Genomic DNA, 27514 nt, shown 5'->3' on the forward strand with positions numbered 1-27514 from the left:
CCCCCCGGGACCCCCCGAGAAACCCCCGGGTCGGGGACGGCCGGGACCCCCTGGGGACCTCGGGACCCCCCCGGAACATGCATCGCCGGGACCCCGGCAGCCTCAGGACCCCCCGGGACCCCCCCGGGGCGTGCCTCGCCGGGACCCCCCCTCTCCCTCCCCCGGGGCAGCCCCCTCATCCTCTGCCCTTGTCCCCCCCAGCCCCTTCCCCACACCGTGGCAGCCGCCCCGTCCCGGCTGCTCTGGCACCACGGAGCCCCCCCTGGAAAGATCCCCCCCGCCCGGGGTGCCCCCCTCTTGCAAAGTCCCCTCCCGAGGCCCCCCCCCCCAGCCCCCACCGAGACCCACGGCGAGTGCGTACACACCAGCTTTATTACAAAAATTAGAGCTCTAGTGACCCCCGCCCGGGGCCTGGGGGTGTCCCCGGCCCCCCGAGTGTCCCCCCCCCAACGTCCCCACGGAAGTGTCCCCCCCGCCCCGCCGGCCTCGGCCCTGCTCCTCCTCCTGCCGCGGGGCTGCTGGGGGTTGGGGACCCCCCCGGGACAGTCGGGGTCCAGCCTGGGGAGCGCGGTGCGGGGGGGGCGCCCAGCCCCTGGCGGTGCCCCCCGGCCCGGGGAGGCCCTTGACGGTGACACCGGGCACGGCCCCGCGGGCCCTGGGTGCTGCTGGGGAGGGGTCAGCCGCGGGTGCTGCCCCCCCGCTCCCCCAGCAGCCAGTAGGTCCGCATCTTCCCCTTGCCCTGCCGAGAGAGGGGGGGCGGCGTGAAAGGGGTGCGGGGGGGGCTGGGGTGCGGGGGGCGGGCATTGTCCCCGGGACCGGGGGGCGTGGGGGGGGGCGTTCCCGCAGCAGGTTTGGGTGCAGGGGGGTATCCCATTGCCCCAGGGGATGGGGTGCGGGGGGGGGGGTGTCATTGCCTCAAGGATGGGGGTGCGGGGGGGGGGGGTATTTCCTCAGTGGTTGGGGTGTGGGGGGGATCAGGGTGCAGGGGGGGACCCATTGCCCCAGGAGTTGGGGTGCAGGGGGGGTCGGGGGGGGGGGCCCATTTCCTCAGCGGGGCTGCGGGATGAGGATGCAGAGGGGGGGGACCCAGCTGCGGGGGACCCCCCCTGGGGCAGCCACCGGGGGGGGGGGGGGAGGCAGGGCTGTTGGGAGGCCGTGGCGGGGGGGGGGGTGTCACCTTCATCTCCACGTCACCCCGCAGCTCCAGCTCGAAGCAGCCGAACTCCTCCAGCACCGCCTTGGTCACCGCCGAGATGTGGATCTTCAGGGCTGGCGGGAGGCGGCACCCTCAGCACCCATGGGGGTGCAGCAGCCCCCCCAGCAGCACCCATGGGTGCCCAGCCTCCTCCCAGCCCCGGCAGCACCCACGGGTGCCTGGCCCCTCACCTTCCCCGTTGGACTCCATGCGCGAGGCCGTGTTCACCGTGTCCCCGAAGAGGCAGTACCGCGGCATCTTGAGACCCACGACGCCGGCGCAGACGGGTCCTGGGGGACACCCAGTGAGCCCCCCCCCCCCCCGACGCTGGTCCCCAGTCCTGACCCCCCTCGCCGGGGGCTCCCACCCATGTAGGTGCCATGTCCCCATCTCCGCTGACTTTGTCCCCGTCCCCGCTGACCCGTGGGGTGCCATGCCCTCGTCCCCGTCCCTGCTGTCCCATGTGGCTGCCTTGTCCCTGTCCGCATGTGGATGCCATGTCCCCGTCCCCACTGACCCGTGTGGATGCCATGTCCCTGTCCCCATCGCCGCTGACCCATGGGGTGCCCTGTCCCCGTCAACCCGTGTGGATGCCATGTCCCCGTCCCCATCGCCGCTGACCCATGGGGTGCCCTGTCCCCATCCCTGTCCCCACTGTCCCGTACAGCTGCCCTGTCCCTGTCCCCGCTGACCCATGGGGTGCCCTGTCCCCGTCCCCATCTCCACTGACCCATGGGGTGCCCTGTCCCCATCCCCGTCAACCCGTGTGGATGCCATGTCCCTGTCCCCATCCCCGCTGACCCATGGGGTGCCCTGTCCCCATCCCCATCCCCGCTGACCCATGGGGTGCCCTGTCCCCATCCCTGTCCCCACTGTCCCGTACAGCTGCCCTGTCCCTGTCCCTGCTGACCCATGGGGTGCCCTGTCCCCGTCCCCGTCAACCCATGTGGATGCCATGTCCCCATCCCCATCCCTGCTGACCCATGGGGTGCCATGTCCCCATCCCTGTCCCCCCTGTCCCATACAGCTGCCCTGTCCCCGCGCTCCCCCGTCCCCGCTGACCCGTGTGGATGCCGATGCGCAGCTTGAGCTGCTGCTGGGGCCGGTGGCGGATGCGGAAGGAGCGGACGGCGTCCAGCAGCGCCAGGGCCATGCGGGCAACCTCGCGGGCGTGCAGCTTGCCATTGCGCACCGGCAGCCCCGACACCACCATGTAGGCATCCCCGATCGTCTCCACCTGGGTAGGGGGACACGCCATGGGTGCAACGCCAGCTCTGGGGCGTCCAGCGTTGCCCTGTGTTCGTGCGTGTTCACGCGCGTCTTCACCTTGTAGACGTCGAAGTTGTCGATGATGGCGTCGAAGCAGGTGTAGAGGTCGTTGAGCAGCGTCACCACCTGCATGGGGGTGCTCTCGGCCGACAGCGCCGTGAAGCCCACGATGTCGCTGAAGTAGATGGTGACGCTGTCGAAGGCCTCTGCCTGCACCGTCTCCCCCCGCTTCAGCTGCTCCGCCACCGAGCTGGGGGGGCAGGCGGGATGTGAGTGGGGGGGGCACAGCCCCCCAGCCCCTCCTGGGGGCATGGCGTCCCCAGTCCCCAGCCTCCAGCCGTGCCGGGGGTCTCCAGCCCTCTGAGGACCCCCAGCCCTGAGCCATGATGAGGGGCCAGGGTTGTCCCTGGTTCCTCCGAGGACCATCCCCCAGGATCATCCCTGACCCCTTTAGGTACCCCGAGCCCCACAGAGCCATGGCAGAGGGTCCTCGGGGTCTCCAGCCCTCCAAGCACCCCCAGCCCTGAACCAGTCAGGGGTCCCTGGCCCCTCCAGGTACCCTGCGCCATGCAGCATCCTGGGGGGGTCCCCAGTTCCTCCAATCACCCCCAGCCCCAAGCCACATGGGGGTCCTTGGGGTCCCCAGGGGATCCCCAGCCCCTCCAAACACCCCCAGCCCCAAGCCACGTGGGGGTCCTTGGGGTCCCCACCCCAGCCATGCAGGACACCCATGGGGAATCCCAGCCTGGGGGCAGGCAGGGGATGCCCGTGTGGTGCCCCGGGGTGCCCGGCAGTGGGGGGGTGCAGAGAAGGCCGGGCTCCCCCCGGTGCTCACTGGGGCAGGATCTGGTAGAGCAGAGCCTCAGCCTTGCGCTTCTCCTCCAGGTAGGCTTGGGTTCGCTCCTCCACCAGCTCCTCCAGGTTGTTGGCGTACTGCTCCATGCGTGACAGCAGGTTGTCCAGGATGTTGCTGCTGCTCTCCCTGCGGGCAGGGGGTGAGCACCCACCTGGGAGGCCCTTTTCGGGGTCACCCATCACCCCTGAGGCTGAGGGAGGCCAAGGTACCTGTTGAACTTGCGCAGCTGGACCTTGATCTGGTTGAAGTCGGGGCGCTCCAGGACGTCCTCGGCCCAGCAGTGCTGCATCAGCTGGCCCAGCTCCTCCATGTGGCACCCCACGTTGGCCGAGGGGCGGAAGCTGGGGCGCTCCCCGCTCTTCACCCGCTCAATGATCTCTGCGGGGCCAAGAAACCATCAGCGGGTCCAACCACCCATCACAGCAGGACCAACCACTCGGGAGCAGTTCCAAGCACCCATCACAGGTCCAAGCATCCATCAGCAAGGCCAACCACCCCTCAGCTGGTCCAAGAACCCATCAGCTGGTCCAATAACACATCAGCAGGGCTAAGCACCCATCACAGCATGTCCAAGCACCCATCAGGTGAGGCCAATCACCCATCAGCTGGTCCAATCTCCATCAGTTGGTTCAAGCACCCTTCATCTGGTCCAAGCACCCATCAGCAGGTTCAGGCACCCATCAGCAGGTCATACAACGCATCAGCGAAGCCAACAACCCATCAGCTGATCCAAGAACCTGTCACAGCAGGTCCAACAACTCATTAGTGGGGCTAAGCACCCATCACAGCAGGTCATAGCACCCATCAGAAGGTCCAAGCACCATCAGCAAGGCCACAAGCCCATCAGCTGGTCCAATAACCCATCAGCAGGTCGAAGAACCCATCACAGTGGGTCTAAGCACCCATCAGCTGGTCCAATCACCCATCAGTGGGGCCAAGCACCCATCAGTTGGTCCAATCGCCCATCAACAGGTCCCTGGCCCCATCACCCCAGCCCTCCTGCTCACCTTTGGGGCTCAGGTCCAGCCCCTCCACATAGAAGACACCATTGCGCAGGGCGATCTCTTGCAGGATGATGCCAAAGCTGTAAACGTCGCCCTTCTGCGTGCCGCGGGCCGGCGGTGACTCCATCCGCAGCAGCTCCGGCGCCGTCCACAGCTTCTCTGTGCCACCAGGGAGGGGACTCAGCCCGGGCAGGGACCCCAGGCGGGGGCTGCTCCTGGGGCTGGGGCTGGGCAGGGTGCTCACTGGCGAAGAGCGCGTGGGAGTCCTCGCCGTCGGGGGCCACGCGGAAGCTCTCCAGCCCGTAGTCGGTGATCTTCAGGACGAAGCGGCTGTCCACCACGCAGTTGGAGGACTTGAGGTTCCCGTGGGAGACGATCACCCCATTGTGCAGGAACTGCATCCCCTGGCGGGGCGGAGAGCGGTTGGACCTGGTTGTCACCCCCTCCGTGGGAACCGGGGACCCCGTGGGAACTGGTTTCCTGGTGGGAACCGATGCAATACCTTGACGATGTCATGGGTGAGGGAATAGCGGAACATCCAGTCCAGCGTGATGCTCTCGTTCTCCAAGATGTCCTGGGGACACGAGGGTCACATTGACGTCCCCCCACCATGGATGGTCTCGGGATGGGGAACAACATCCATCTGCCCCCTGCAGTCGGCTCCTTCCCACGCTGGGCAGCCCCAAGGCTGGGTGACGGGTAGCAGGGACCCCAGTGGTACCTGGAGGCTCCCGCGTGGGCAGTACTCGGTCAGGATGCAGATGTTGGGGGGGTCAGTGCAGGCACCGATAAAGCGGGTCAGATGCTCGTTTTGGACATCCCGCATCTAAGGGGGAGCAGGGTATGAGACCGGGCTCCCGCCATGTCCCACCCCACCCAGGGGGACGCTGGGCTGGGCACCCCCATCCCACCACGCGGCGCTGAGCCGGGGTCCACCTACGTGCTTCAGCTCGAACAAGACCTTGCGTGTCAGCTCGATGCGCTTGCGGTTGAGGTGCTTCACGGCCACGAGGTTGCCCTGGGGAGACACGGGGTGGTGGGTGCCCGGTGGGCTCAGGGGTGCCTGGTGGGGTGGTGGGTGCCCAGTCGGATGGTGGGTTCCCATCCCTGCTCCCATACCTTGTAATATGCCGTCTTGGCGTAGACCTGGAACTGCCCCTCCGTGGTCATCAGCGAGCCGTAGTTGGAGCCCCTCTGCGGGAAGGGAGGTGGGGTGAGCCCGGTCCCTGTCCCCGGGGCAGGGCTGGGGACGGCATGGGTGCTCACCAGGGAGAGGGTGAGCTTGCTGCCGGCGCTCCGGAGGTGTTTCTCCAAGCTGCTCATCTGCACATCCTCCCAGCGGATACGCCACAGCTCGGCCGCCAGCTCCTTCTCCAGCTGCAGCTTCCTGCGCCGGGAGGGCAGGGTGAGACCCCGCCATGTCCCCCCCTCCCCGGTCCCGCCACCGCCGGGGACATCAGTGGGGAGGTCCCTCCCCAAGCCGGTACCCTACCTGTAGATGAAGAAGGAGGTGACGGTGATGGCCAGGAGGATCAGGCTGACCACGAGGGACAGGACCTCCAGGGTGGACAGGTTGGCTGCAGAGCGAGAAAGGGGTGGTGAGGGGCTGGCGGGTGCCTGGGTTGGGGGTCCCGCGTTGTGTGTGTCCCCCCCGGACACCACCCACCTTTGCGGCACAGCGGGTCGCTGTTATCGAAGCCACAGGGGGGGACGTCGGAGGGGACCACGTTCCCCGGCCAGTGGATCTCGCGCCCCGGCACCATCTGGATCTTCTTGGTGGTGCCGTTGTAGTTGGCCACGATCTTGGGGCGAGAAATGGGTGGGAGGAGGCCCCCGGCCGCCCCGCGGGACCAGCTGCCCCCGCGCCGGGGCTCACCTGGAAGTCGCCCCGTGCCGGGTCCATGTCCCACAGGGAATAGTCGCTCTCCCGGTCCCCGTTCTCATCGATCTTCAGGAAGCCGGTGACGCCTGGGGACGGAGGGGACCCCAGCCCATGGGTGGGGGCTCCAAGCCCAAAATATCACCCTGGGAGCGGGGCAGGTGGGTGCCTGGCGGGACGGGGGCGGGGCTCACCGTAGAAGGTGCGGTTCCACATCTGGCGGGTGATGGCGGAGGCGTTGGTGACGGAGCCACCCCGCTCCAGTGTCTCGTTGAGGGCCTGGGCATAGAGCAGCACCCCGTCGTGGAAGGCGGCCGCGATGAAGTTCATCTGGGGGCACGGAGACGGTTTGGGGACGGGGCGCAGCCGGGGGTGCCCGTCCCCACATCCCCACCAGCCCCAGATCATCCCGCACCTCCTTGTCCCAAGCGGCCTCAGCTCCATCCTGTGCCGCTGCCTCCATCCCATGTCCCCTTGTCCCCATGTCCCCAGTTCCATCCCATGTGCCCCAGGAGCTCCAGCTCCATCCCACGTCCCTTGTCCCCACCTCCATCCCATGTCCCCCAACAACTCCAGCTCCATCCCACGTCCCTTGTCCCCAGCTCCATCCCATGTCCCCTTGTCCCCAGCTTAATCCAGTGTCCCCCAGCAGTCCCAGTTCCATGCCACATCCCCCAGAACCTCCAGTTGCATCCCGTGTCCCACCTGTCCCCAGCACCATCCCAGGTCCCCCAGCAGCTCCAGCTCTATCCTGTGTCCCCTTGTCCCCAGCTCCATCCCACGTCACCCATCAGCCCCTGCTCCCTCCTGTGCCCCCCTTAGCCCCACGCCCCCCAGCTTTCCCAGTGCCACCGCCCCACATCCCACCAAGCCGTCCTTCATGGAGAAGTTGAAGTGGGCAAGCGCCTCCTCCTTCAGCCGTGCCAGGAAGGGCTGGTACTCAGGGTTTTCGGGCTCCTTGTAGGTGATGATGGTGACAGCCTGGGCCGGGGGACAGTGGCTGGCAGCGGGGACGGGGACCCTGGGGGTCTCGGGCTGCCCTCCTGCCCGGCCTGTCAACGGCCCACCAGTGCCGGAGCTGGGACCCGCGGCCATCAGTGGCAGCTCCTTCCTCCACAGTGGCCGCCAGCGGCAAGCAGGGGGGGACGGGGGCTGCTCCGGCACCCACTGCCCCCCATGCCCCGTCCCGGGGGCTGTGCATGGGGGTGGGCACCCGTGCACACACGGGGTGGGTGCCTGTGGCCATGCACACATGGGGGGTGGGTGCCCGTGCCCGTGTGGGTGGTGGGTGGGTGCCCGTGTGGGTGGTGGGTGCCCATGGCCATGTACAGGTGGTTGGGCGCCCGTGGCCATGGACACGTGGGTGGTGTCCGTACCCATGTATACAAGGGTGGGTGTCCGTGCCCATGGACACCCATGTGGGGTGGGTGCCCATGCCCATGCCCGTGTGGGTGGGTGCCTGTGGCCATGCACACGTGTGTGGTGGGTGCCCATGGCCATGGACATGTATGTGGGTGCCCATGGCCATGGACACGCATGTGGGTGCCCGTGCCCATGGACACCCATGTGTGGTGAGTGCCCGTGGCCATGCACATGTGGGTGGGTGCCTGTGGCCATGCACACGTGTGCATGGTGGGTGCCCGTGCCCATGGCCACGTGTGTGCAGTGGGTGCCCGTGGCCATGCACACGTGGGTTGGTGCCCATGGCCATGCACACATGTGTGTGTTGGGTGCCCATGGCCACGTACATGCGGGTGGGTGCCCATGTGCACGTATGTGGGTGCCCGTGCAGTGCCCTGGGCTCACCTCGAAGGCTTGCCGGGCGCTGGCATCGTGGCGGTCCCCCCTCTTCCACGGCCGCTGGGGCTCGGGGAAGCGGCTGCCCTGCAGGCTGGCCCCGAAGATGTCGATGTAGAAGAAGGCGTAGTCGCCGTGGGTCAGCCCCTCGCGCCCCGCCTGCAGCATCAGCTCCCGCAGCGTCTCCGGGGCGCAGCACACGTAGACGACTGCACGGGACGAGACGGCTCAGGCACCCCGAGACACCCCCCCTCCGCCCACGACCCCCTCGTGCCTGGGGGACCCCGAGACCCCACCATCCCTGGGAGACCCCAGCCTGCCATCCCAGGAGGTCCCCAGTTCATGCGGGAGGGGACGTGCGGTGGGTCCCGCGGGCGGATGCCGGGGAGCAGGGGGGGTCCCCAACCCGGCTGCCTGTCCCCCCCGCTCCGTGCCCTGCCCGTCTCTGCCCTCCGCCGCGGGCGCCGGGCCGAGGTTTCCTGTTTTCCCGACTCCGTTTCCTCCTCCCTGCGGCCCAGATCGCCGGCAGAGATTGATTCTGGGTGGCGTGGTGACCCCGCTGGGTGCCCCCTGCCCTGCCACTGGGGTCCCCTTTGTCACGGGGTCATGGTGCCCATGGGACCCCCAGGTGCTGCCCGGCATGGGGCCATGGCCGTGCCACCCACCGGGACCCTGGTGACCCGAAGTAGCGCCCGCCGAGGCTCAGCAGCAAGATGGCGAGGCCGGGGACGGCCGGATGCCACCCACCCGGTGCCAGCCCTGTTGGCACCCGCTGCCCTGGTGCCACCTGGGACGGCTCCGGGGGACGGGGACGGAGGCAGCCCAGGACACCGGGATGGAGGGGAGCGGGGCGGGCGACCATGCTGAGCAGCTCCCGGTGGGGCACGGCGTGGGGCAGGGGCCTGGGGGGGCGGATCGGGGGCAGCACACGCGTGTGCGGTCGTGCGACGTGTGTGTGCGCAGCTGTGCAGAGCCAGACGCAGCCGTGCACCGCCATGGACACCCGTGTGGGGCTGGGCACACCCGTGTAGTGCCATGAACAGCTGTGCAGAGCCGTGTACAGCCGTGCAGAGCCGTGTAGCGCCACGAACACCCGTGTGGGGCTGTGCCGAGCTGCGCACACCCGTGTGGCACCACGAACACCCGTGTGGGGCTGTGCCGAGCTGCGCACACCTGTGCACACTTGGGCAGAACCGTGCAGAGCCGTGTAGCACCACGAACACCGGCGTGGAGCCGTGTTGAGCTGCACACACCCATGTGGAGCCGTTGCCCACCCGTGCAGTTTCCCCCCCCACGACCATCCCAATGTGTCCCCCGGAGCCGGTGCACGGCAAGACCCCCTCCCCCCAAACCGGTGCATCCCCCCCTTCCGTCACTCACTGCGCCCCTTCTGCTTGATCTCCTGGATGATGAAGGAGAAGTTGCCGCCGTCGCGGAAGACGACGTCCATGACGGTGAGGTTGCGCAGGGTGGGCAGCTGGACGTACAGCCCCTCGGCGGCGAAGAAGTACGGCCGGTCGTCCACTTTCTCGTCCCAGTACACCAGCAAAGCCCGCCGGGTCCAGTTGAAGCGGCGGTGGAGCTGCACGCCCAGTTCGCCCAGTTTGCGGTGGCTGGGGCCGGCGCGGGTGGTCAGCCCGAACTGCTCCCGCTTGTCGTCGAAGCCGTGGGCTTCGGCGCCCGCCGTCACCAGGGGTAGCCGCCAGTGGCTAGTGAACCGGGCCACCGGGGCCGCCGTGTAGACGCAACCGGGTCCCAGAAAAGCGGCGGGGTGATGAGCCAGCCGTAGGTCGACGGCGGCCAACGGCGCGGCCATTTCGGAGCAAACGCCGTGCCGGTCCTCGCTGCTACCGAAAACCCACCCTAAGGTAAACCCGGGTAATAAATCAGGCCGGGCGTTAACGGCGGCGGCCGCTAAACGAACCGCCGGCCCCACTCGTGGCCAAGCCCACGGGTAGGTGAGGTTGCGTTCGGGCAACACCACCGCTAAAGTCAGCGCCGTTGTCCCCGTCGTGGCCGCCACCGCCGCCACCGCCGTCACCGCGCCGCAGAGCACGGCCAGCACCGCCAGCATCGCCCACGGAGAGTGGCTTTCCCCCCCCTCCTCCCACACCCCCCCCCTCCCCCGTGACGGGGCTGAGCCCTTCCTTTTCCAACCCCCCCCTTTTCTCTCTCCGGTGACACAAAGGGCCGTTATCAGCCACACCGAGCTTAACTCCTTCCTTGCCGCCTCCCACGGTGGCCACCGAGGCACCCGGGAGGGAGGATGGGGCCGCCCGGTGGTGGGTGTGGATATGCCCACCCGTGGGAAGCCGGTGGGCTAGCGGGATGGGGCTGGTGGCCACGGTAGCCGCGACACGCCGGGCGGCGTGTCCCGGCGTGTCGCGGCTACCGCGGCCACCCAGGGTCTGCACCCCCCGCCCCAAATCACTCTGTGACACGGTCGCCCGTGGGGGGCTGAGACCAGACAAACTCATCAGCAGGGAACGTCCCGCAGCCCGCGTCCCCCACGCAGCCCCCCCTCCCCGTCCAGGCTTTGGGCGACCCCGGGGGGATGTCGGGCATCTCTGCACCCCCCCCCAAATCCTCACTCGTGGGAGCTCCTGCCCCACGTCCCGGTGGAACGGGGGTGGTGGTGGGGGGTGACCCCGAGTAGATGCCGCTCCGGGGGCTCTCGGGGACACGCGCAGCGCTGGGAGGGGGGACACTGGTGGGTCCGGGCGTTGCGGGAGACGCCGGGCACCCGGGGACACGCGCGACACCCACCGTCCGTGGGACGCTCCCGGCACACCGCGCCCCCGCCATGCTAGAAGAAGGTCAGTCTCGCCGCAGAGGAGCATTAGGGAGCGCCAGAGGCGGCGGCAAAATTTAAAATAATTAAGAGGCTAACGAAGAAAAAGAGCCTGGCGGGAAAAACAAACTAGCAGAGGATGGTTTCGATCCATCGACCTCTGGGTTATGGGCCCAGCACGCTTCCGCTGCGCCACTCTGCTCCCTAAATTGAGGGTTGTATCGGCGCTATACGTAGCCACTTAGCATGTGCGCATGCGCACTGCGCTCGTCGCCCGCTCCCATTCATGACCGTCGTCCGCCCCCCAGCGGCCGCCCGCGCCGTGACTAGTCGCCTTTTATGCCCGCCTCCGCCTTGGATTGATGGGCGGCCGAGCCAATGGACTTGCAGCGAGGCAGACTCTGCCGGCGGGCGGGAACCAATAGGAGGGCGGGTTGTTGCGGGGTTGCGGAGCCCGGCGCGGAGGGGTCTCTACAGCGGCGGCGGTTCATTGTTGGGAGCGGCGGAGGTTCATTGTTGGGAGCGGCGGAACCATGAGGTGAGCGGGCCGGGGGCGTCTGTCCGGCGGGCAGGGGACGGGGGCTGAGGCCGGAGCCCGCGGGAAGGGCCCGGGGGGCACCCTGAGGGAGGCCCAGTCTCCCCCGAAGGAGGGACGGTCCCCCCTGAAGGAGGGCCCGGGCCCTGCGCGGGGACCCCCCCTCCCCGGGACGCGTTCCCACTGCCCTAACGCCGTTTCCCTTCTCTCTCCCGCAGGGGCGATCGAGGCAGAGGCCGTGGCGGACGCTTTGGTTCCAGGGGAGGCCCTGGCAGTGGGCGAGTCTGGCTTCTGCTTTAGCGAGGGTGGCTCTTTAGCCTGTCAGGCCTAGGGGGTGGGCTGCGGCCGCCCCCGGGGCGAGCTGCCGGGGCGCAGGGACCGGGGCTGTAGCTGGCAGCGTAGCGCAGGATAACGGCGAGGCGTAGGGCCGGGGGCGGGGGGTGCCGGCCTCTCCGGGCCGCGTCTCTTAGCGCTGCGGGGAAGCCCTCGGTGTCCGGCCACTGCCGATGGCACGGGGGCGGGGGTTAGGTATCGTTAGGGGGGGGTGGGTTTATGAAGAAACCTTTCCAATTTCTGTAGGGCCTTTCTCGCGTCTCCACGGAACGGTGACAGAGGGGTGGTGTTCGGTGACACAGCGGTGAGCTGGTGGACGGCCCTACAGAGAATAAAGTTGTTTTTTTTTTTTTTCTTTCCCCCACTTTAGGTTCCGGCCCTTTGTGCCGCACATCCCCTTTGATTTCTATGTCGTGAGTAACCCTCTTCTACGGAGCTGTTTGCAGGCAACAGCTGCAGGACTTTTCTGTGTTTAAAGATGCATCTTAAAAACCACGTTTGCTCACTGTGATGGTTTGACTTCTTTTAGCGTAGCCGGAGTAAAGGAGCTCACTGAAAATGCCGTTGGTTCAGTAGCTAACCTGAAATAGATCATCTTACTCTCTCTGTTGTGTGGAGTGCTTGTACACAGGATGACTAGGATGCAGTTGAGTAATAATCACAACAAATAAATGCCTTGATTGAGGTTTTCCTGCTTTTTAAGGCACCCCACTCACCCAGACCCTCGGTTCTGTCAGCTCTCTCTAACACAAACCTCCAGGGTTACTCCGATAGCTGTCGCTCACCTGGCAGAAGTTCTCCCAACAGCAACACGCATTTCCCGCCGCTTATATGAGAAAATAATTTCCTCCTCCTGCCGAGCATCAGCCCTTTACAGACTTCCAAGGCTAACAATTCCACTCGCCCTTCCAGGCCCACCATAGCAACTGAAAAGCTCCGGCTATCTGCAAACAAAGGGTGTTATTCTTAAGAGACTGTAATATTGTTAATAAAACCCCCTCTTGATAGAGCCACTCTTAATGAGATCTGCCCTGTCTCACACCCCATAGTTGCAGGGGCACGCTGCAGCTCCTCTGCCGTCAGAGCACAGTGAGTGTACAGGCTGGACAGGCAGCTGCCCTCCCTCCCTTAGGGTAATGTGAAAACGAAATTATAAAAGCAAGAACTGAAAAGGACGATGGGGAAATCACAAAGGAAACAAGCGCTGCAGAATTTAAAAAAAAAAAAAAAAAAAGGGAGTAAGTTTTGCTGATGAGTGGGTTGAACCAAAGTCTTTTTCTCGAGCGTTGTAGTCTGATCTCTGATCCTGTTTTAGTGTGAAATGGCTTTCCCCCGTGTAAAACCTGCTGCTGATGAGACTGCCTTCAGTGAAGCCTTGCTGAAGAGAAACCAGGATCTCGCTCCGACTGCTGCTGAACAGGTTTTGTGCTGAAAATGGCTTTAAATTCTTTAGCTGGGTGTTCCTGCAGTGTTAGAGAATGCACAGACAGACTGCCCTTCAGAGAGCGTGGTCAGGAGGTTACCCTAAAAAGTAATGACTTCTCTCCGAAATAAGCATTGCGGTAGAAATATGGGTGGAATTTCTTGGACAGTGATTTTTAAATACATTTGTTTTATCTATTTATTACATATCTTGCATCAGGGCTGTCTGCGTTACGCTGTGCAAGATCGAATTATTTCAGGTCATATTGGACAACTGACTGGTAACGCCACCCCTCTCCATTTCCCCTTTTTCAGGCTTCCATTCTTTCTCTGGTGACCAAAATAAACAATGTCATCGACAATTTAATTGTAGCACCAGGAACGTTTGAAGTGGTGAGTCCAAAAGTTTTGAGCTTAGAAAAAAAATAAATAGATAGCTACATGGGGAGATGTGTCAGCGTGAGGGATGCGGGTGTTGGAGCTACCAAACCCAGCCCAAAGCGGGTTGAAGATTCATGCTGACTTCTGGAAATTACACGCGCATTAAATTCACCACTTTTTGCTTTGCTCTTTCCAACAGCAAATCGAGGAGGTGCGCCAGGTGGGTTCCTACAAGAAGGGCACCATGACGACGGGGCACAACGTGGCCGATCTGGTTGTGATCCTGAAAATCTTACCCACCCGTGAGTAGGGGCTGCGTGCGGCTGCTGGCTGCCCCGCGGCGCTCGGCCTCGCTTTAACCACCTTCTCTTCTGCTGCTTCTCTCTAGTGGAAGCTGTGGCAGCCTTGGGGAACAAAGTCGTGGAAAGCCTGAGAGCGCAGGACCCCAGTGAAGGTGGGATGCTCTCCCGTGTCCTACGGGCTTGGAGACAGGCCGATACGAGGCAGTCTCCCCTTGAGCTTTGGGGTTTCTCTGAAGGGGACAGTGCCCAGCCCGGTGCCGCAGCCGAGATCCATGGTCTTTCCTGCCTTCCTGGGTGCCGGGAAGGTCTTCCAGCGCCTCCGTGAGGAATTCTTGTTCTTTCTCCCCAGTCCTAACCATGCTGACCAACGAGACCGGCTTTGAGATCAGCTCGGCTGACGCAACGGTGAAGATCCTCATCACCACGGTGCCGCCCAACCTCCGCAAGCTGGACCCCGAACTGCACCGTAAGAGCTCAGCTCGCTCTGCCCCACACGGGAACCCTTCAGTGGGGTGGGGGGCACCAGCTGCCGCCCCCACACCTGCTCACCTTTTGGTTGAAAAAAACCAGGCATTTCTGCTGCTTCTTTCAGTGGACATCAAAGTGCTGCAGAGCGCCCTGGCTGCCATCCGCCACGCTCGCTGGTTCGAGGAGAACGCTTCGCAGTCCACGTGAGTTCGGCCTCAAACGGGAACTGCGGGCTCTGAGGGCTGGCGGAAATAATCCCCTTTACGGAGAAGGGGAGAAAGCAAGGAGAACTGCTCCCGCAGCAGGGAGGTGCGCGTGAGGCGTTACGAACTCTCCTCCTGCCGTCTTCTCCAGGGTGAAGGTCTTGATCCGGCTGCTGAAAGACCTGAGGATTCGGTTCCCTGGCTTTGAGCCGCTCACACCCTGGATTCTGGACCTGCTGGTGAGCGCGTGAGGGGGAACACTGCTTGTGCCAGACATGCCGTAGATGACTTGTAGCTGCCTGCACGTCCCTGGGCTCTGGCATTCCCCTCTCATCCGAACTCCCGCTTTCTTTTTTCACCTCTTCAGGGACACTACGCTGTGATGAACAACCCCACCAGGCAGCCCCTGGCTCTCAACATCGCCTACAGGTCTGTTGCCATTTGCTTCGCTCCTATAAATTCCGTTACCATCTCAGTGCTGAACAGACCAAATAAAAGCAGCGGCATCTCGGGGCCTGAACTGGAACCAAAGCAGAATCCTCATGCAGATGTGCTAATTGCAGACTTTGTGGCTGTGTTTCTGTACTGGAATGGTTTAGTTTTAACCCAAAACATCTTGTCCTGTAGGCGCTGCCTTCAGATCCTGGCGGCGGGGCTCTTCCTCCCTGGATCTGTTGGGATCACCGATCCCTGCGAGAGCGGGAACTTCAGAGTCCACACGGTTATGACACTGGAACAGCAGGTGAGCTGCCTCCTCTACCGCAGGAGAAGGGAGCGGAACCCGTCCGTGCTCTGACTCTCCCCCACCCCGCAGGACATGGTGTGTTACACCGCCCAGACGCTTGTCCGCATCCTCTCTCACGGAGGCTACAGGAAAATCCTCGGCCAAGAGGGCGACGCCAGCTGTAAGTGGGGCCTGCATCGCAGGGGTCTTCCTCCACGCAGGCTGCCAGCAGCTTGGTGGGGAACGGGGCTGGTTTTCTGCGTCGCTGGAGAAGGTTAAGGGCTCTGAGAAGCAACTCGTTAGACCCCAGAGCAGGGGGGAGGCAATGCTGGCGAGGTGGGGTGTTGTGTCCTGGGGACAGGGCTTGTCCGCGCTGCGCAAGGTCACCCCAAGTCCCTGTTGTTTGCAGACCTGGCTTCCGAAATGTCCACCTGGGACGGAGTGATAGTGACGCCTTCCGAGAAGGCTTACGAGAAGCCTCCAGAGAAGAAAGAAGGAGAAGAGGAAGAAGAGAATCAGGAAGAACCTGCGGCAGGGGAGGAGGAGGAAAGCATGGAGACGCAGGAGTGACTGGCCCAGGTGAAGCCCAACGCTCCGGCTGCCTGAGGGAGGCAGCTCTGGGCAGGGGAGGGAAAGGCTGGGGCAGCCTGTGCCCGCCCCCCAGCAGTTTGTCTCTCCCTCCGCAGCAGGACCCCCCGCCACCGGGCGCTGCCGGCCAAAGGACGTGAGGAACCCAGGAGAGGACTGAGCCTGTCCTCGGCACATGCAGCCCACGGACACGACCCGGCCCCCGTATGTGTTTTTATAAGTCAACCTGGCCCCCGTATGTGTTTTTATAAGTTACACATTAAAGTGTTCCCCCCTTTCGAACGTGTCCAGTTTCTTCAGGTAGAAAATGCGTGTTATCGATGGGGGCCAGAAAAAGGTCTTAACAGCGGGAGGGGGTCTTTCTTGAACTGGGGAGCCCAGAACTGGACACAGTGCTCCAGCTGTGGCCTCGCCAAGGCAGGGTAGAGGAGGAGAATGGGGTCCCTCGACCTGCTGGCCCCATGCTCTTTTAATGTGCCCCGGGAGACCATTGGCCTTCCTGGCCACAATGGCACATCGCTGGCTCATGGGCAACCTGTTGCCCACCAGGACTCCCAGGTCCCTCTCTGCAGAGCTGCTCTCCACCAGGTCAGCCCCTGACCCGTACAGGAACAGGGGCTTGTTCCTCCCCAGGTGCAGGGCCCCGCACTTGCCCTTGCTGAACTCCATCAGGTCCCTTTCCATCCACCTCTCCAGCCTGCCCAGGTCTCACTGGGTGGCAGCACAGCCTTCTGCTGCGTCACCTTCTCCTTCAGCTTTGTGTCGCCAGCAAACCTGCCGAGGGTACGCTCTGTGCCCTCACCCAGCTCAGCAGTGAATACATCGAACACGACTGGGCCCAGTAACAAGCCCCGTTAGCTACAGGCCTCCAACTGGCCCCTGCGCCGCTGCTCACACCCTCTGAGCTCTGCCGTTGTGATGCTGAACCCCGACCCGTGCTCTCTGCTGGCAGCATCTGCTGGGCTCCGCTCTCCCCACCGCAGCAGCCCTGACGTGGGAGCGCTACAGACTCACGCTACAGACTCGTGCTGCCTCACCAGCCCATAAACAACGTGATCGCTTTTATTACAGCGCTTACAAACCTGGAAATACAACTCAGGGTCCCCCTGGTTCCTTCAGCTGCAGCCGAAGAGCTGCGGCCTCACTCTGCGGGGCCTCTCGCCCCCTCCCGCACTGTGGACGCTGCTACAAACAGGGACAGCAGCTCCCCTTGCCAGCGGCCCATTCCGTTCCCCGTCCTTCAGGCTCGCACCCCCTCACCATCCGGGGCCGCTCCTGCTCCGGCCCAGCTCACAGAGCTGTCGGCACAGCCGTGGTGCGAGGCGGATCCCGCTGCGGGGGTCTCACTTGCCAGGCAGGCCCTGGGGGTAGCCACCTGCCGCCTCCAGCATGGCCTTCCTCCGCACCGTCTCCTTGGCCACGCTGTGGTTCAGCCTCCGCAGCCGTTCCTGTGCCAGGGAGCGGCAGATATCAGGATGGGGGGGGGGAGGGGGAGGGCTCTGGGATCCCCCAAAACACAGCAACCCCCCCGGGGTCCCCGCACTGACCTGGGCGTTCTGCAGGATGTTGTTGACCAGCACCACCCTGCGCCGGGCGTTCAGCAGCTTCTTCACATAGGGGTCAAGGTCCAGCGCCACTTTCTGGTCCTCGTTGATGCGGCAAAGCTCTGGGGAGAGGGCAGAGGCTGGGAGGGGGGCCCAGGCCACCACAGACCCCCTAGGGGATGTGAGGCAAAACCCCGCTGTGACCCACAGCCGGGCCGCAGCGATGACCCCCCCCAAGTCTCACCTGTGGCCAGGCTGTCGATGTGCTCCCGCAGCTCCACCTGGCTCTCCCTGCGGAGGGGATGGCTCGGTGGCCAGGACAAAACCCTCCACCCTGACCCCAAACCCACCCCTGCTCCCCCTCCGACACAGAGACTGCACCCCCAGTTGCCCCCCCCCCCCCCAACTCCCTCCCAGTCCAAATGCACATCCCACCCACCCGGTTACCTGCACCCCCTTCAGCCACCCCCAACTCTCCCCAAACCAGCCACATGCCCCCTCCCACCCCTCAAAAAAGTCCCCTCCAGCCCAGCTACGGACTCCTCCACCCCCCTCCCAGGCACCCCCAAGCCCCCCACGGTGCTCCTAAAGCCCTTCACCACTCAAATTGCCCCCCGCCCCGGCCTTACATGCTCACCTCGATACTGTCCCCTCAGTCCCCCACTCCCACCTCGGCGCCCGCTCCTCAGCCCCTCTCCCACCGCTCCTCAGCCCCCCCAGGCCCGCTCCCACCTCGGTACCCGCTCCTCAGGCCCTCTCAGCCCCGCTCCCCTCAGGCGCACCGGTCCCCCCACCCTCCTCCCGGACCTGACAGCGTGGACGTGCCCGTCGAGCTGCCGCACGGCCGGCCGCAAGAACTGCAGCAACCCCTCGGCGAAGAGCTCCCGCGCCGCCGGCCCTCCGCCGCTCCCCGCCGCCATCTTGGCACCGCCGCGGGGGCCGCCGGGAAATGGCGGCGGCGGCGAGGCGCACCTACTACTTCCAGTCTCGCGACGCGGGGACTGCTGGGAAATGTAGTCCCGGGGGAGGCACGGCAGCTCCGGCCCTTCCCAGCGCCCGATAGTGCTTAAAGCCCGCCCTGGCTGTGTGAGTACGTTCTGCTGGGTCTTCATAGACTCATGGAATGGTTCGGGTTGGAAGGGACCTTAAAGATCACCCCGTGCCACCCCCTGCCCTGGGCAGGGACACCTCCCACCAGCCCAGGTGGCTCCAAGCCCCGTCCAACCTGGCCTTGAACCCCTCCAGGGATGGGGCAGCCACAGCTTCTCTGGGCAACCTGCGCCAGGGGCTCACCCCCCTCACAGCAAACAATTCCTTCCTCACATCTCATCTCAATCTCCCCTCTTCCAGTGGCAAACCCTTCCCCCTCGTCCCATGGCTCCCCTCCCCGCTCCAGAGTCCCTCCCCAGCTTTCCTGGAGCCCCTTGAGGGACTGGAAGGGGCTCCAAGGTCTCCGCGGAGCCTTCTCTTCTCCAGGCTGAACTCCCCCAGCTCTCTCAGCCTGTCCCCACAGCAGAGGGGCTCCAGCCCTCCCAGCATCTCCGGGGCCTCCTCTGGCCCCGCTCCCACAGCTCCGTGTCTCTCCTGTGCCGAGGCCCCGGAGCTGGTGGCAGCACTGCAGGGGGGTCTCACAGAGCAGAGCAGAGGGGCAGAATCCCCCCCCTTGCCCTGCTGGGGATGCAGCCCAGGCTGCGTTTGGCAGTTTTTTTTTTTTTTTTTTTTCCTTTTCTTACAAAAATTAAACTATTGTGAAGGGTCAGGGCAGGGGGCTGGGCTCGGCGGCCGGCATGGCATGCAGGACCTCGTCCAGCAGCTGCAGGGCGCGATGGAGGTGCACCTCGATCCAGCATGGTGTGTGCGTGATGCTCTGCCGGGGGTAGTCGGGCCCCCAGCCCTTGACGAAGCTCAGCCGCAGGATGCACAACCGCCGCAGGTCGTCCACCCCGATCCCCGCTGCCGCCGACAGCCCTGTGCGGGGGGGGACGCGGCCGTGGGTGGGGGGATCCCCCATGCTTTGGGGGGGGTCATCCCCATGTCCCCCTCTCCCCGGGGCGGTCACTCACCCACGGCGGGCGCGATGCCTCCCACCGAGCCGGGGCCAGGGATGGTGCCAGCCACGGCGGCCGCCTGAGCGGCAGCGGCAGCCTGAGCCGTGGCCGCTTGCTGCTGCATCTGGCGGTGGCACTGGCGCAAGTCAAATACCTGGGGGCCATGGGGGGACACACACACTCCTCAGCAGGGTGGGATGGGAGGGGGATGCCCTGGGGGGGATGCACCCCCTTCAGCATGCGCACGGGGGCCCTCCATCCCCGGGGTCCCTCCATTGTCTCTCGGCATTGGGGACCCTTTACCCGGGACCCCCTTTAACACAGGCATGAGGGTTCCTCCATCCCTGGGGTCCCTCCATCACCCCCAGCGTGGGCGACTCATTGCCTGGGACCCGCTTTAACACCAACACAGGCATCCCTCCATCCACAGTACCTCCATTGTCCCACAGCACCGGGGACCCTTTACTTGGGATCCCCTTTAACATGGGCACGGGGCTCCCTCCATGCCTGGGGTCCCTCCATCCCCCCCAGAATGGGTGAATCGTTACCCCAGACCTCCTTTAACAGGGACATGGGGATTCCTCCATGCCTGGGGTCCCCCCATCGCCCCCAGAATGGGTGACCCATTACCCGGGACCCCCTTTAACATTGGCATGGGTGTTCCTCCACCTCCAGTCCCTCCACTGTCCCTCGGTATTGGAGACCCTTTACCCAGGACCCCCTTCAACATGGACAGGCGGCTCCCTCCATCCCCAGGCTCTCCATTGTCCCTCGGTATGGGGGACCCATTGCTGAGGACCCCCCCTAACATGGGCATGGGGGGTCCCTCCATCCCTGGGGTCCCTCCATTGCCCCCGGAACGGGTGACCCACTGCCCAGGACCCCTTTTAAGATGGGCACAGGGGTCCCCCCCGTGCCTGGTAACCCCTTTCCCCCCCCGGGAATGCCCCACCTTGATGTACGCGCCGGGGTAGATCTTGTGGACGGCGTCACCGGGGGCCCTGCCCGCCTCCCGGTCCAGGTAGTAGCTCTGCAGGAAGACGGCGTGGTGGCTCCGGCACCGCAGCCAGACGTCGCCCTCGCCACGGCACTCCAGCTGCACGCCCTTCCCGATGTGCAGCCTGGCCCGCAGGGACCCTCAGCACCGGCACCCCCCGAGCACCCCCCATAGCCCCCCGCATCCTCCCGTAGCCCCCCCGCATCCCAGATCTGCCCCACCACCCCCCGTTTACCTGTTGTATCCCCCCACCTGGCCCGCATACCCCCTGTTGCCCCCCTGTATCCCCCTTACACTCTGTCATTCCCCTTCTGCCCCACGCATCCCCCATTTGGCCCCCTATAAACCCCCACCTGCCCCATCACCCCCCTGTTGCCCCCCTATATCCCCATTCTGCCCCATACACCCCTCATTTGCCCCCCATATCCCCTCACCTGCCCCATACATCCCCCATTTGCCCTCTATATCCCCCCATCTGCCCCGTCACGCCCCAGTTGCCCCCCTATATCCCCGTTCTGCCCCGTCCACCCATTTGCCCCTCATATCCCCTCATTTGCCCCCATATCCCCCCACCTACCCCGTATATCCCCCAGTTGCCCCCCTGTATTCCCCTTCTGCCCCATACATCCCTGTTCTGCCCCCTATATCCCTATTTTGCCCCATATATTCTGCAGTTGCCCCTATATCCCTGTTCTGCCCCATCACCCCCCATTTAACCCCCTATATCCCCATTTTGCCCCACCCATCCCCCATTTGCTCCCCTGTATCAATGTTCTACCCCATACACCCCCCAGCTGCCCCTTAAATCCCCCCACCTGCCCCCTAAATCCCCCCACCTGCCCCATATATCCCCCAGTTGCCCTCCTGTATTCTTCTTCTGCCCCATCCATCCCCCATTTTCCCCCTATACTCCCATTCTGCCCCACCATTCCCCGGTTGCTCCCTATATCCTCCCACCTGCCCCATCCACCCCCCAGCTGTCCCCTATATCCCCCTTCTGCCCCCTACATCACCCCTGCACCCCATCCACCCCTGTTTTCCCCCCCATCTCCCCCTTCTGCCCCATCCCTCACCCCCACATCACCCCCCTTTCACACCTGCAACCCCCGTCCCCATCCCGGCCGCGCGTTCCCCGCCCCCCCCTCCTCGCCCCCCGCCCCACCGGGCCCGCTCGCTGGCGTGGGTGCGGTGCAGGTTGGAGAGCTGCCCCAGGCAGAAGCGGGCCCCCCCCGAGGGGTCCACGTAACCGTCCACGACGACCAGGGGGCAGCCGGACGCCACCTTGAACGTCTCCCCCACCTGCACGTCCATCTCGAAATAGGCGATGGAGCACCAAAACTCTGGCCCTGGGGGGGACACACACACACAAGAAGGGGGGGTCAGGGCACCCATGGCTTGGGCAGAGGGTGCTCATTAGGGTGGGGGTGCTAATTAGGGTGAGGGGAGCTTACCGGGGTGGGTGGACACCGGTTGCTGGTAGGGCCCGGAGTTATGGTGGGGGGGCCCTGGGGAGGGGGCAGAGATGGGGTGAGCGCAGCATCTGGGACGCTCCCTCCCTCCCCAGTTCCACCCCCCTCCCCGATACCCCCAAAAACCTACAGTAGCGGTTGAGGGGGTGGAGCGGGGGCTGCGGCCCCCCCAGGCTGGGTGCGTAGATGGCTGTACTGGTCCAGCTGTCCGGCGACGCTGGGGCAGGAGAGAGGGTGAGCGGGTTTGGGGTGGGGGGTGGCTGTGTGTCCCCCCCACCCCGAGGCGGGGAACGTCCCCGGTACTCACCGTGGCAGGGCGGCTCGGGGTACCCCTTCTGCGGGGGGGGCTGCGCCGGGGGGGGCGTTGGGCAGGCGACGCGCAGCAGCCCCTCGCCATGGGGCAGCGAGAGTAGGGAGCTGCCAGGGGCTGCTGTGGGAGGGGGGACACAGTGCGGGGGCTCAGGGTGACACCCCCAAACCCGTCCTTGGGGATGGGGGTTTAATGGCGGGGGGGGGGGGGGGGTGGGTGTCTCACCTGGGGGTGACATGGGCAGCGTGGGGCAGAGGTGGGGGGACGCGGGGAGCTGCGGGGGGGGCAGTGGCTGGCGGTAGGGCGTGGGGGGGGGTGGAGGTGACACCACCTCGTCCCCCTGCTGCCGGCTGGGTGGTGGCACCTCCATCTGCGCACAGTCATGGACGACCTCCTCCTTCAGCGGGCGCGGGGGGGGCACTGGGGGGAGACGACGGGGGGACACAGACACCGGAGACCATGGGGGGGGTGCAGACAGCCACCGTCGGGGGCGGGGGGGACAACGCCGGCTGCCGGGGTGCCCCCCGCCGTCCCCCCCGCTGGCGTCTCACCTGGGCTGTGGATGCTGAGACCTGCGGGGAGATTTGGGGTGCAATGGGTGTGTGTGTGGGGGGGGGTTTATGGGTGCCGGTGGAGTCAGGAGCGGGGTGATCCCCCCCCCCCGGGGGTGTCGGTGGGGCTGGCTCACCGACGGGGGGGGGCCGGCAGGCGCTCGTAGTGGTAGGGGTTGACACAGACGCTGTCGCGCTTGAGGCCGAAGGCGAAGCGGCAGAAGCGCAGGGGCCTCAGCTCGGCCTTGTGCAGGTCGGGCCAGCGCCACAGCCGGGCGTAGAGGACGTGGGGGAACCCCTTCCTGCCGGCCACCTGCAGGGGGGGGGGGGCACGGCATGGGGGCACACGAGCTGCAGGGACGGTGTGTCCCGTCCCCCCGGCTCCCAGGCTGACTGCACCCAGCCGGGATGCTGGACCACCCCCCCAGTGTTGCCCCAAAGCAACCCTCCGGGGGGGGGGGGGGGGGGGTCCGGACCCCCCCCAGCACCCCCATAGGGGAGTCCCTAACCCCGAGCATCCCCCTGGGGGGGTCTGGACCCTCCTCCAGCATCCCCAGGGGGTCAAGGGCCCCCCAGCATCTCCCCGGGGAATCTGGGCCCCCTCCAGCACCCCCGTAGCGGGGGGTCTGTAACCCCCAGCATCCACCTGGGGCCCTCCAGACCCACCCAGCATCCCTCAGGGGGGGTTCAGAGCCCCCCAGCACCCTTGTAGGGGGGGTCCGTAACCCCCAGCATCCCCCCAGGGCTCTCCATACCCCCCCAGCACTCCCGCGGGGGTGTCCAGATGCCTCCAGCACCCTCGCGGGGGATGGGGGGTCTGTAACCCCCAGCATCCCACGGTACGGGGGGGATCCATAAGCCCCAGCATCCCCCCGGGGCCCTCCAGACCCTCCCAACATCTCCTCAGCGGGGTCCGGACCCCCCCCATTACCTCTGTGGGGGTGTCTGGAACTCCCCAGCAACCCTCCGGGGGCCCTCGGACCCCCCCCAGCACCCCCGTAGAGGAAGTCCATAACCCCCAGCATCCCCCCTGGGGGGTCCAGACCCACCCCCCCACCCCCCCCCCCCAGCATCCCCAGAGCAGTCTGTACCCCCCCCCAGCACCCTCATACCGGGGTCTGTAACCCCCAGCACCCCCCGAGGGCCCTCCAGACCCCCCCGCCCCAAGCATCCCCTCAAGGGGGTCCGGACCCCCCAGCACCCTAGTAGGGGGGGGTCTGCAACCCGCAGCATCCCCTCGGGGGCCTCCGGACCCCCTGGCACCCTGTTGGGGGGGTCTGGACCCTACTCCATCACCCCCGGGGGGTCCAGAGCCCCCCACCACCCCCGCGGGGGCCCCCAGACCCCCCCAGCACCCTCGTAAGGGGAGTCTGCAGCCTGGAGCGCACCCTCCGGGGGGGGTTCCGGACCCCCCCTGCACCCCCATAGAGGAGTCCCTAACCCCGAGCATCCCCCCGGGGGGGGTACGGACCCTCCTCCAGCATCCCTGAGTGGTCCAGAGCCCCCCAGCATCCCCCCCGGGGGATCCGGACACCCCCCCCAGCATCTCCCCGGCGGCCTCCAGAGCCCCCCGGCATCCCCGGGAGGGGTCCAGGCCCCCCCCCGCCCCCCAGGAGCCCCCCAGGGCCGGACCCCGCGGATGCCGGACGCTCCCGGGCAGGGGGAGGGCTGGCGCCGGGCCGGGCCCCCCCCCCCGCGTCTCCCCGGCTCCAGACATAACAACCCCCCCCCGCTCCCCCGGGCCCGCAGGCTGCCAGACGGTGACTCATCCCGGGACGCGGGGGGGGCGCAGTCGCCGGGGGATGCCAGCGATGGCGGGGCTGGGGGCAACGCTGCCTGTGGCTGCCCCTGCCTGGATCCATCTCCCTGGCCCTGGCCCCCATCCCCGGATGCATCTCCTGGGGCACACCGCCGTGTCCCCGTCCCTGTCCCCCCCCGTCCCCGGGGCAGCCGCGGGGGGGGTGGGCACAAGCCCAGACACTGAAGTCACCGTGGCTCCCGGCCCGCAGCCGCGGGCTCCACCCGGGGGGGGGGGGGGAATGTCGTCCCCCCCCCGCACGCCTGGCCCCCCCCGGATCGGGGAGGGCTGGGGGATGTCGGGACACCAGGATGCCGGGGTCCCCCTGGACTGGGGGCGTGTCTCGGGGCATCCCGACACCCAGGTCCCCCAAGCTCGGGGTGTCATGGGGCACCTGGGTCCCCCCAGCTCGGGGAGGGTTTTGGGGTCTCAGGGGCCATGGGGCACCCCAACACCCAGATCCCCAGCTCGGGGAGGGTCGGGGGGTCATGGAGCACCCCAACATCCAGATGTTTCCAGCTCAGGGAGGGCTGGGGGGGGTCTTGGGGCACCCCAATACCCAGGTGTCCCCAGCTCAGAGAGGTCTGGGGGGGCCTTGGGGGTCATGGGGCACCCCAGCACCCGGTTGTCCCCAGCTCAGAGGGTCGTGAGGTCTCAGGGTTCATGGGTCACCCCAACACCCAGCTTGGGGACGGTTTTGGGGTTTCAAGGGGTTAGGGAGCACCCCAACACCCAGGTGTCCCCACCTCGGGGAAGGTTTTGGGGTCTTGGGGGTCATGGGGCACCCTAAGACCCCAATGTCCCCCCCTCGGGGTGCCAGCACGGGGGCGTTACCTGGAGGCGCCCGTCTAAGGTGCGCGGGATGGTGACGCACTTGCTGGGGTGGGCGCCGTTGGTGGTGACAGCGGCGACGAGCGCGTCGAGCTCGTCCTTCTTCTCCTTCAGCTTCCTGAGCAGGCTCTCGATGGCCCGGCGGGCGAAGGCCTCGCTGTCCCCACGCTGCCGGTGGCACAGCAGGCTGCGCACAATGCTCGGGCCGGTGTCGCTGCTGCCAGGCATGCCGAGGGACATGGCGCCACTGCCCTGCAAGGCACAGCACGGCCCTGCTGTCACCCCGCAGCAGGGGATGCGTTGTGTGTCCCCCCCCTGCCCTCACCCACATGGGTGTCACCGAGCCGGGAGTCACCGTACGGGGGGGACAGTGCCCACCGGGTGGTTGGTGCCGGCAAGAGGAGACACAACCCATGCGTGACATGGCAGCCCCCCAAAAGGCACATGGCAGGTGAGGAGGACGTGGGACAAAGCCCTGTGTCACCTGGGATGGGGGGGGCAGCCTGGGTGCCTCCCGATGGCCGGGAGGGCAGCAGGCCTGCGTGTGCGCAGTGCGCGAGGGTGCCCGTGTGTGCGCGAGGGTGCCCGTGTGCGTGCAGCGTGTCAGTGTGCCTGCGTGTGTGCAGCGCTGCCCACGTGCGTGCACGTGCGCAAGGGTGCCTGCACTTGTGCAAGGTGCCTGCATGCATACAAGCGTGCAAGGGTACCTGTGTGTGCGTGCAAGGGTGCCCGCGTGTCTGCAAGCGTGCCTATGTGCATGCAAGCGTGCGCAGGTGCCTGCATGTGTGTGCAAGGGTGCCCATGTGCGTGCAGTGTGCAAGTGTGCCTCTGTGTGTGCAAGGGTACGTGCAAGCGTGTGAGGGTGCGGGGTGCCCGCGTGCGAGGCCGGGCGTTGGGCCGCGCTCGGCGCTCCCGGTCCCCTGCCTGGCGCAGGGGCCAGACTAAACACAGCCCCAGCCCGGCGCCGCTCCGTAACCCCCGGCTTCTCCCTCGCCCGCCCGCCCGCGCACACGCCAAGGGCCGCGCACACGCGTGTGGGGGCCCCGCGAGCATCCCCCCACCCGACGCCTCGCTCCAGGCCCTGGGAAAAGCCCGGGGTGGGCGGCAGACACAACACCCCCTCGGTGCCCGCGCCCCCACGTTGCCGTGGGATGGGAGGGTGGCTTGTCCTGCCTGTGTTCCCCCCGCCCCGGCGCGGGCGCAAGGCCATGGCCACCCTCTCGCTGGAGCGATGCCGCTGGCCGGGCTCCTTGAGAGGAGGCGGATGCCGTCGGCCATGGGGACACCTCGGAGGATGCTGGAGGGACCCCGCGGAGCCTCCATGTTTGGGGCACAACCCCGACCACCCCGTGGGTTCCAGCGCAGCCTCGGGCACCCGTCCCGCCGCGGCCCTGCCTGCCCCCCATGCTTGGCTTCAGGGCTCCATTTTGGGACCAAAGGAGGTGAAAAAGGGTGGTGGGGACTCTGTGAGCTGGGGCCGCCTGGGATCGCCCTGGAAGGAACGTGCAGGGATCCCGGGGGGATAACGGACTGGGGGGATAACGGACTGGGGGGGACAAGGAGGTGCCTCATTGCCCTGCTCCAGCTGGGAAGTGACATTTCTGTGCCAGCCTTGTGTCCCCCCGGGGGGGGCCTTTCACCAACCCGTCAGGGCTCCTCGGGGGGGCTGGCGTGGGGGTCCCCCCTCCTCCCCCCATAGCTCCTGCCCTACAAATACCCGCCTCAGCCCGTGGCCCGAGTCCCGGCGCCAGAGCCAGCCTTGTCCCCGAACCCGGGGGGGTGACGAGCAGCGCGGGACGGGGGGGATGCGCCAGCTCCCGCAGCTCCCACAGGGACACGCTCCCCGGACTGGTCTTGGCTCCGGGGCCACCAACTCCCGGACAGTCCCAAGGGCAGGAACAGAAGGACCGGCGGGGGCTGGAGCGGGCAGGCGGGGGGGGGGTGGAGAGGGGGGGACAGGAGTGGGGACACCCGGGGGGCGATGGCGGGGGGGGGGGGGGACGGACCGGTACTCACCTCCGCCGCCCGGCTCCCCTCACTCGGGGCCCGGCTCCCGCTGCATCTCCTCCGGCTGCCTGCACCCCCTGCACCCCCGGCCCTGCCTGCACCCCCTGCCTGCACCCCTGCCCAGCCCTGCAGCCCTGCCCGCAGGTCCGCAGCCCTGCCCGCTCCTGCCGATCCCTGTCCGCAGGTCTGCCCGTCCCTGCCCGCTCCTGCCG

At 66.4% G+C, this 27514-nt stretch overlaps 4 protein-coding genes and 1 non-coding gene across 9 annotated transcripts; 1 reads left to right on the forward strand and 4 right to left on the reverse strand.

Moving 5' to 3' along the window:
- Positions 1-448: 448 nt before the first annotated feature.
- NPR1 (natriuretic peptide receptor 1) lies at positions 449-10092 on the reverse strand. 2 transcript variants are annotated; one of them, XM_054182908.1, is made up of 21 exons: positions 9381-10092; positions 8010-8209; positions 7071-7184; positions 6398-6533; positions 6201-6292; positions 5991-6126; positions 5817-5901; positions 5591-5711; positions 5444-5518; positions 5265-5342; positions 5046-5150; positions 4827-4898; positions 4569-4728; positions 4328-4483; positions 3530-3698; positions 3300-3446; positions 2522-2714; positions 2258-2432; positions 1387-1485; positions 1178-1269; positions 450-739 (listed from the first exon to the last, which is right to left on the reverse strand). In XM_054182908.1, exons 1-21 carry the CDS (start codon positions 10072-10074, stop codon positions 677-679), a joined length of 3162 nt encoding a protein of 1053 aa, XP_054038883.1. In that variant the 5' UTR covers positions 10075-10092; the 3' UTR covers positions 450-676. The 2 variants fall into 2 exon arrangements, with proteins under 2 accessions (XP_054038884.1, XP_054038883.1); XM_054182909.1 differs by lacking the exon at positions 3300-3446 and having other exon boundaries at positions 449-739.
- Positions 10093-10921: 829 nt separating this feature from the next.
- TRNAM-CAU (transfer RNA methionine (anticodon CAU)) lies at positions 10922-10993 on the reverse strand. The gene has a single exon. It is a non-coding gene; the product is annotated as a tRNA-Met (tRNA).
- Positions 10994-11299: 306 nt separating this feature from the next.
- ILF2 (interleukin enhancer binding factor 2) lies at positions 11300-16029 on the forward strand. 4 transcript variants are annotated; one of them, XM_054182788.1, is made up of 15 exons: positions 11300-11329; positions 11545-11584; positions 12028-12072; positions 12975-13079; positions 13397-13474; positions 13662-13764; positions 13851-13916; positions 14114-14230; positions 14357-14435; positions 14587-14674; positions 14803-14864; positions 15063-15177; positions 15250-15340; positions 15569-15738; positions 15846-16029. In XM_054182788.1, exons 1-14 carry the CDS (start codon positions 11325-11327, stop codon positions 15727-15729), a joined length of 1155 nt encoding a protein of 384 aa, XP_054038763.1. In that variant the 5' UTR covers positions 11300-11324; the 3' UTR covers positions 15730-15738; positions 15846-16029. The 4 variants fall into 4 exon arrangements, with proteins under 4 accessions (XP_054038763.1, XP_054038760.1, XP_054038761.1 ...); XM_054182785.1 differs by lacking the exon at positions 11300-11329 and having other exon boundaries at positions 11545-11604; positions 12030-12072; XM_054182786.1 differs by lacking the exon at positions 11300-11329 and having other exon boundaries at positions 11545-11604; positions 12030-12072; positions 15849-16029.
- Positions 16030-16776: 747 nt separating this feature from the next.
- Positions 16777-18254, reverse strand: SNAPIN (SNAP associated protein). The gene is made up of 4 exons (XM_054182790.1): positions 18099-18254; positions 17536-17582; positions 17295-17413; positions 16777-17195 (listed from the first exon to the last, which is right to left on the reverse strand). The coding sequence occupies exons 1-4, from the start codon at positions 18209-18211 to the stop codon at positions 17091-17093; spliced, it is 384 nt and encodes a 127-aa protein (XP_054038765.1). The 5' UTR covers positions 18212-18254; the 3' UTR covers positions 16777-17090.
- A 415-nt stretch (positions 18255-18669) lies between these two features.
- LOC128901164 (mothers against decapentaplegic homolog 4-like) lies at positions 18670-27490 on the reverse strand. The gene is made up of 11 exons (XM_054183003.1): positions 27312-27490; positions 25299-25547; positions 22808-22979; positions 22341-22535; positions 22113-22289; positions 21936-22022; positions 21788-21841; positions 21499-21682; positions 20292-20460; positions 19355-19493; positions 18670-19259 (listed from the first exon to the last, which is right to left on the reverse strand). The coding sequence occupies exons 2-11, from the start codon at positions 25533-25535 to the stop codon at positions 19048-19050; spliced, it is 1626 nt and encodes a 541-aa protein (XP_054038978.1). The 5' UTR covers positions 25536-25547; positions 27312-27490; the 3' UTR covers positions 18670-19047.
- Positions 27491-27514: the final 24 nt, after the last annotated feature.

Source organism: Rissa tridactyla, chromosome 23 (genome assembly GCF_028500815.1).
Source record: "Rissa tridactyla isolate bRisTri1 chromosome 23, bRisTri1.patW.cur.20221130, whole genome shotgun sequence".
NCBI classification, from domain to species: domain Eukaryota; kingdom Metazoa; phylum Chordata; class Aves; order Charadriiformes; family Laridae; genus Rissa; species Rissa tridactyla.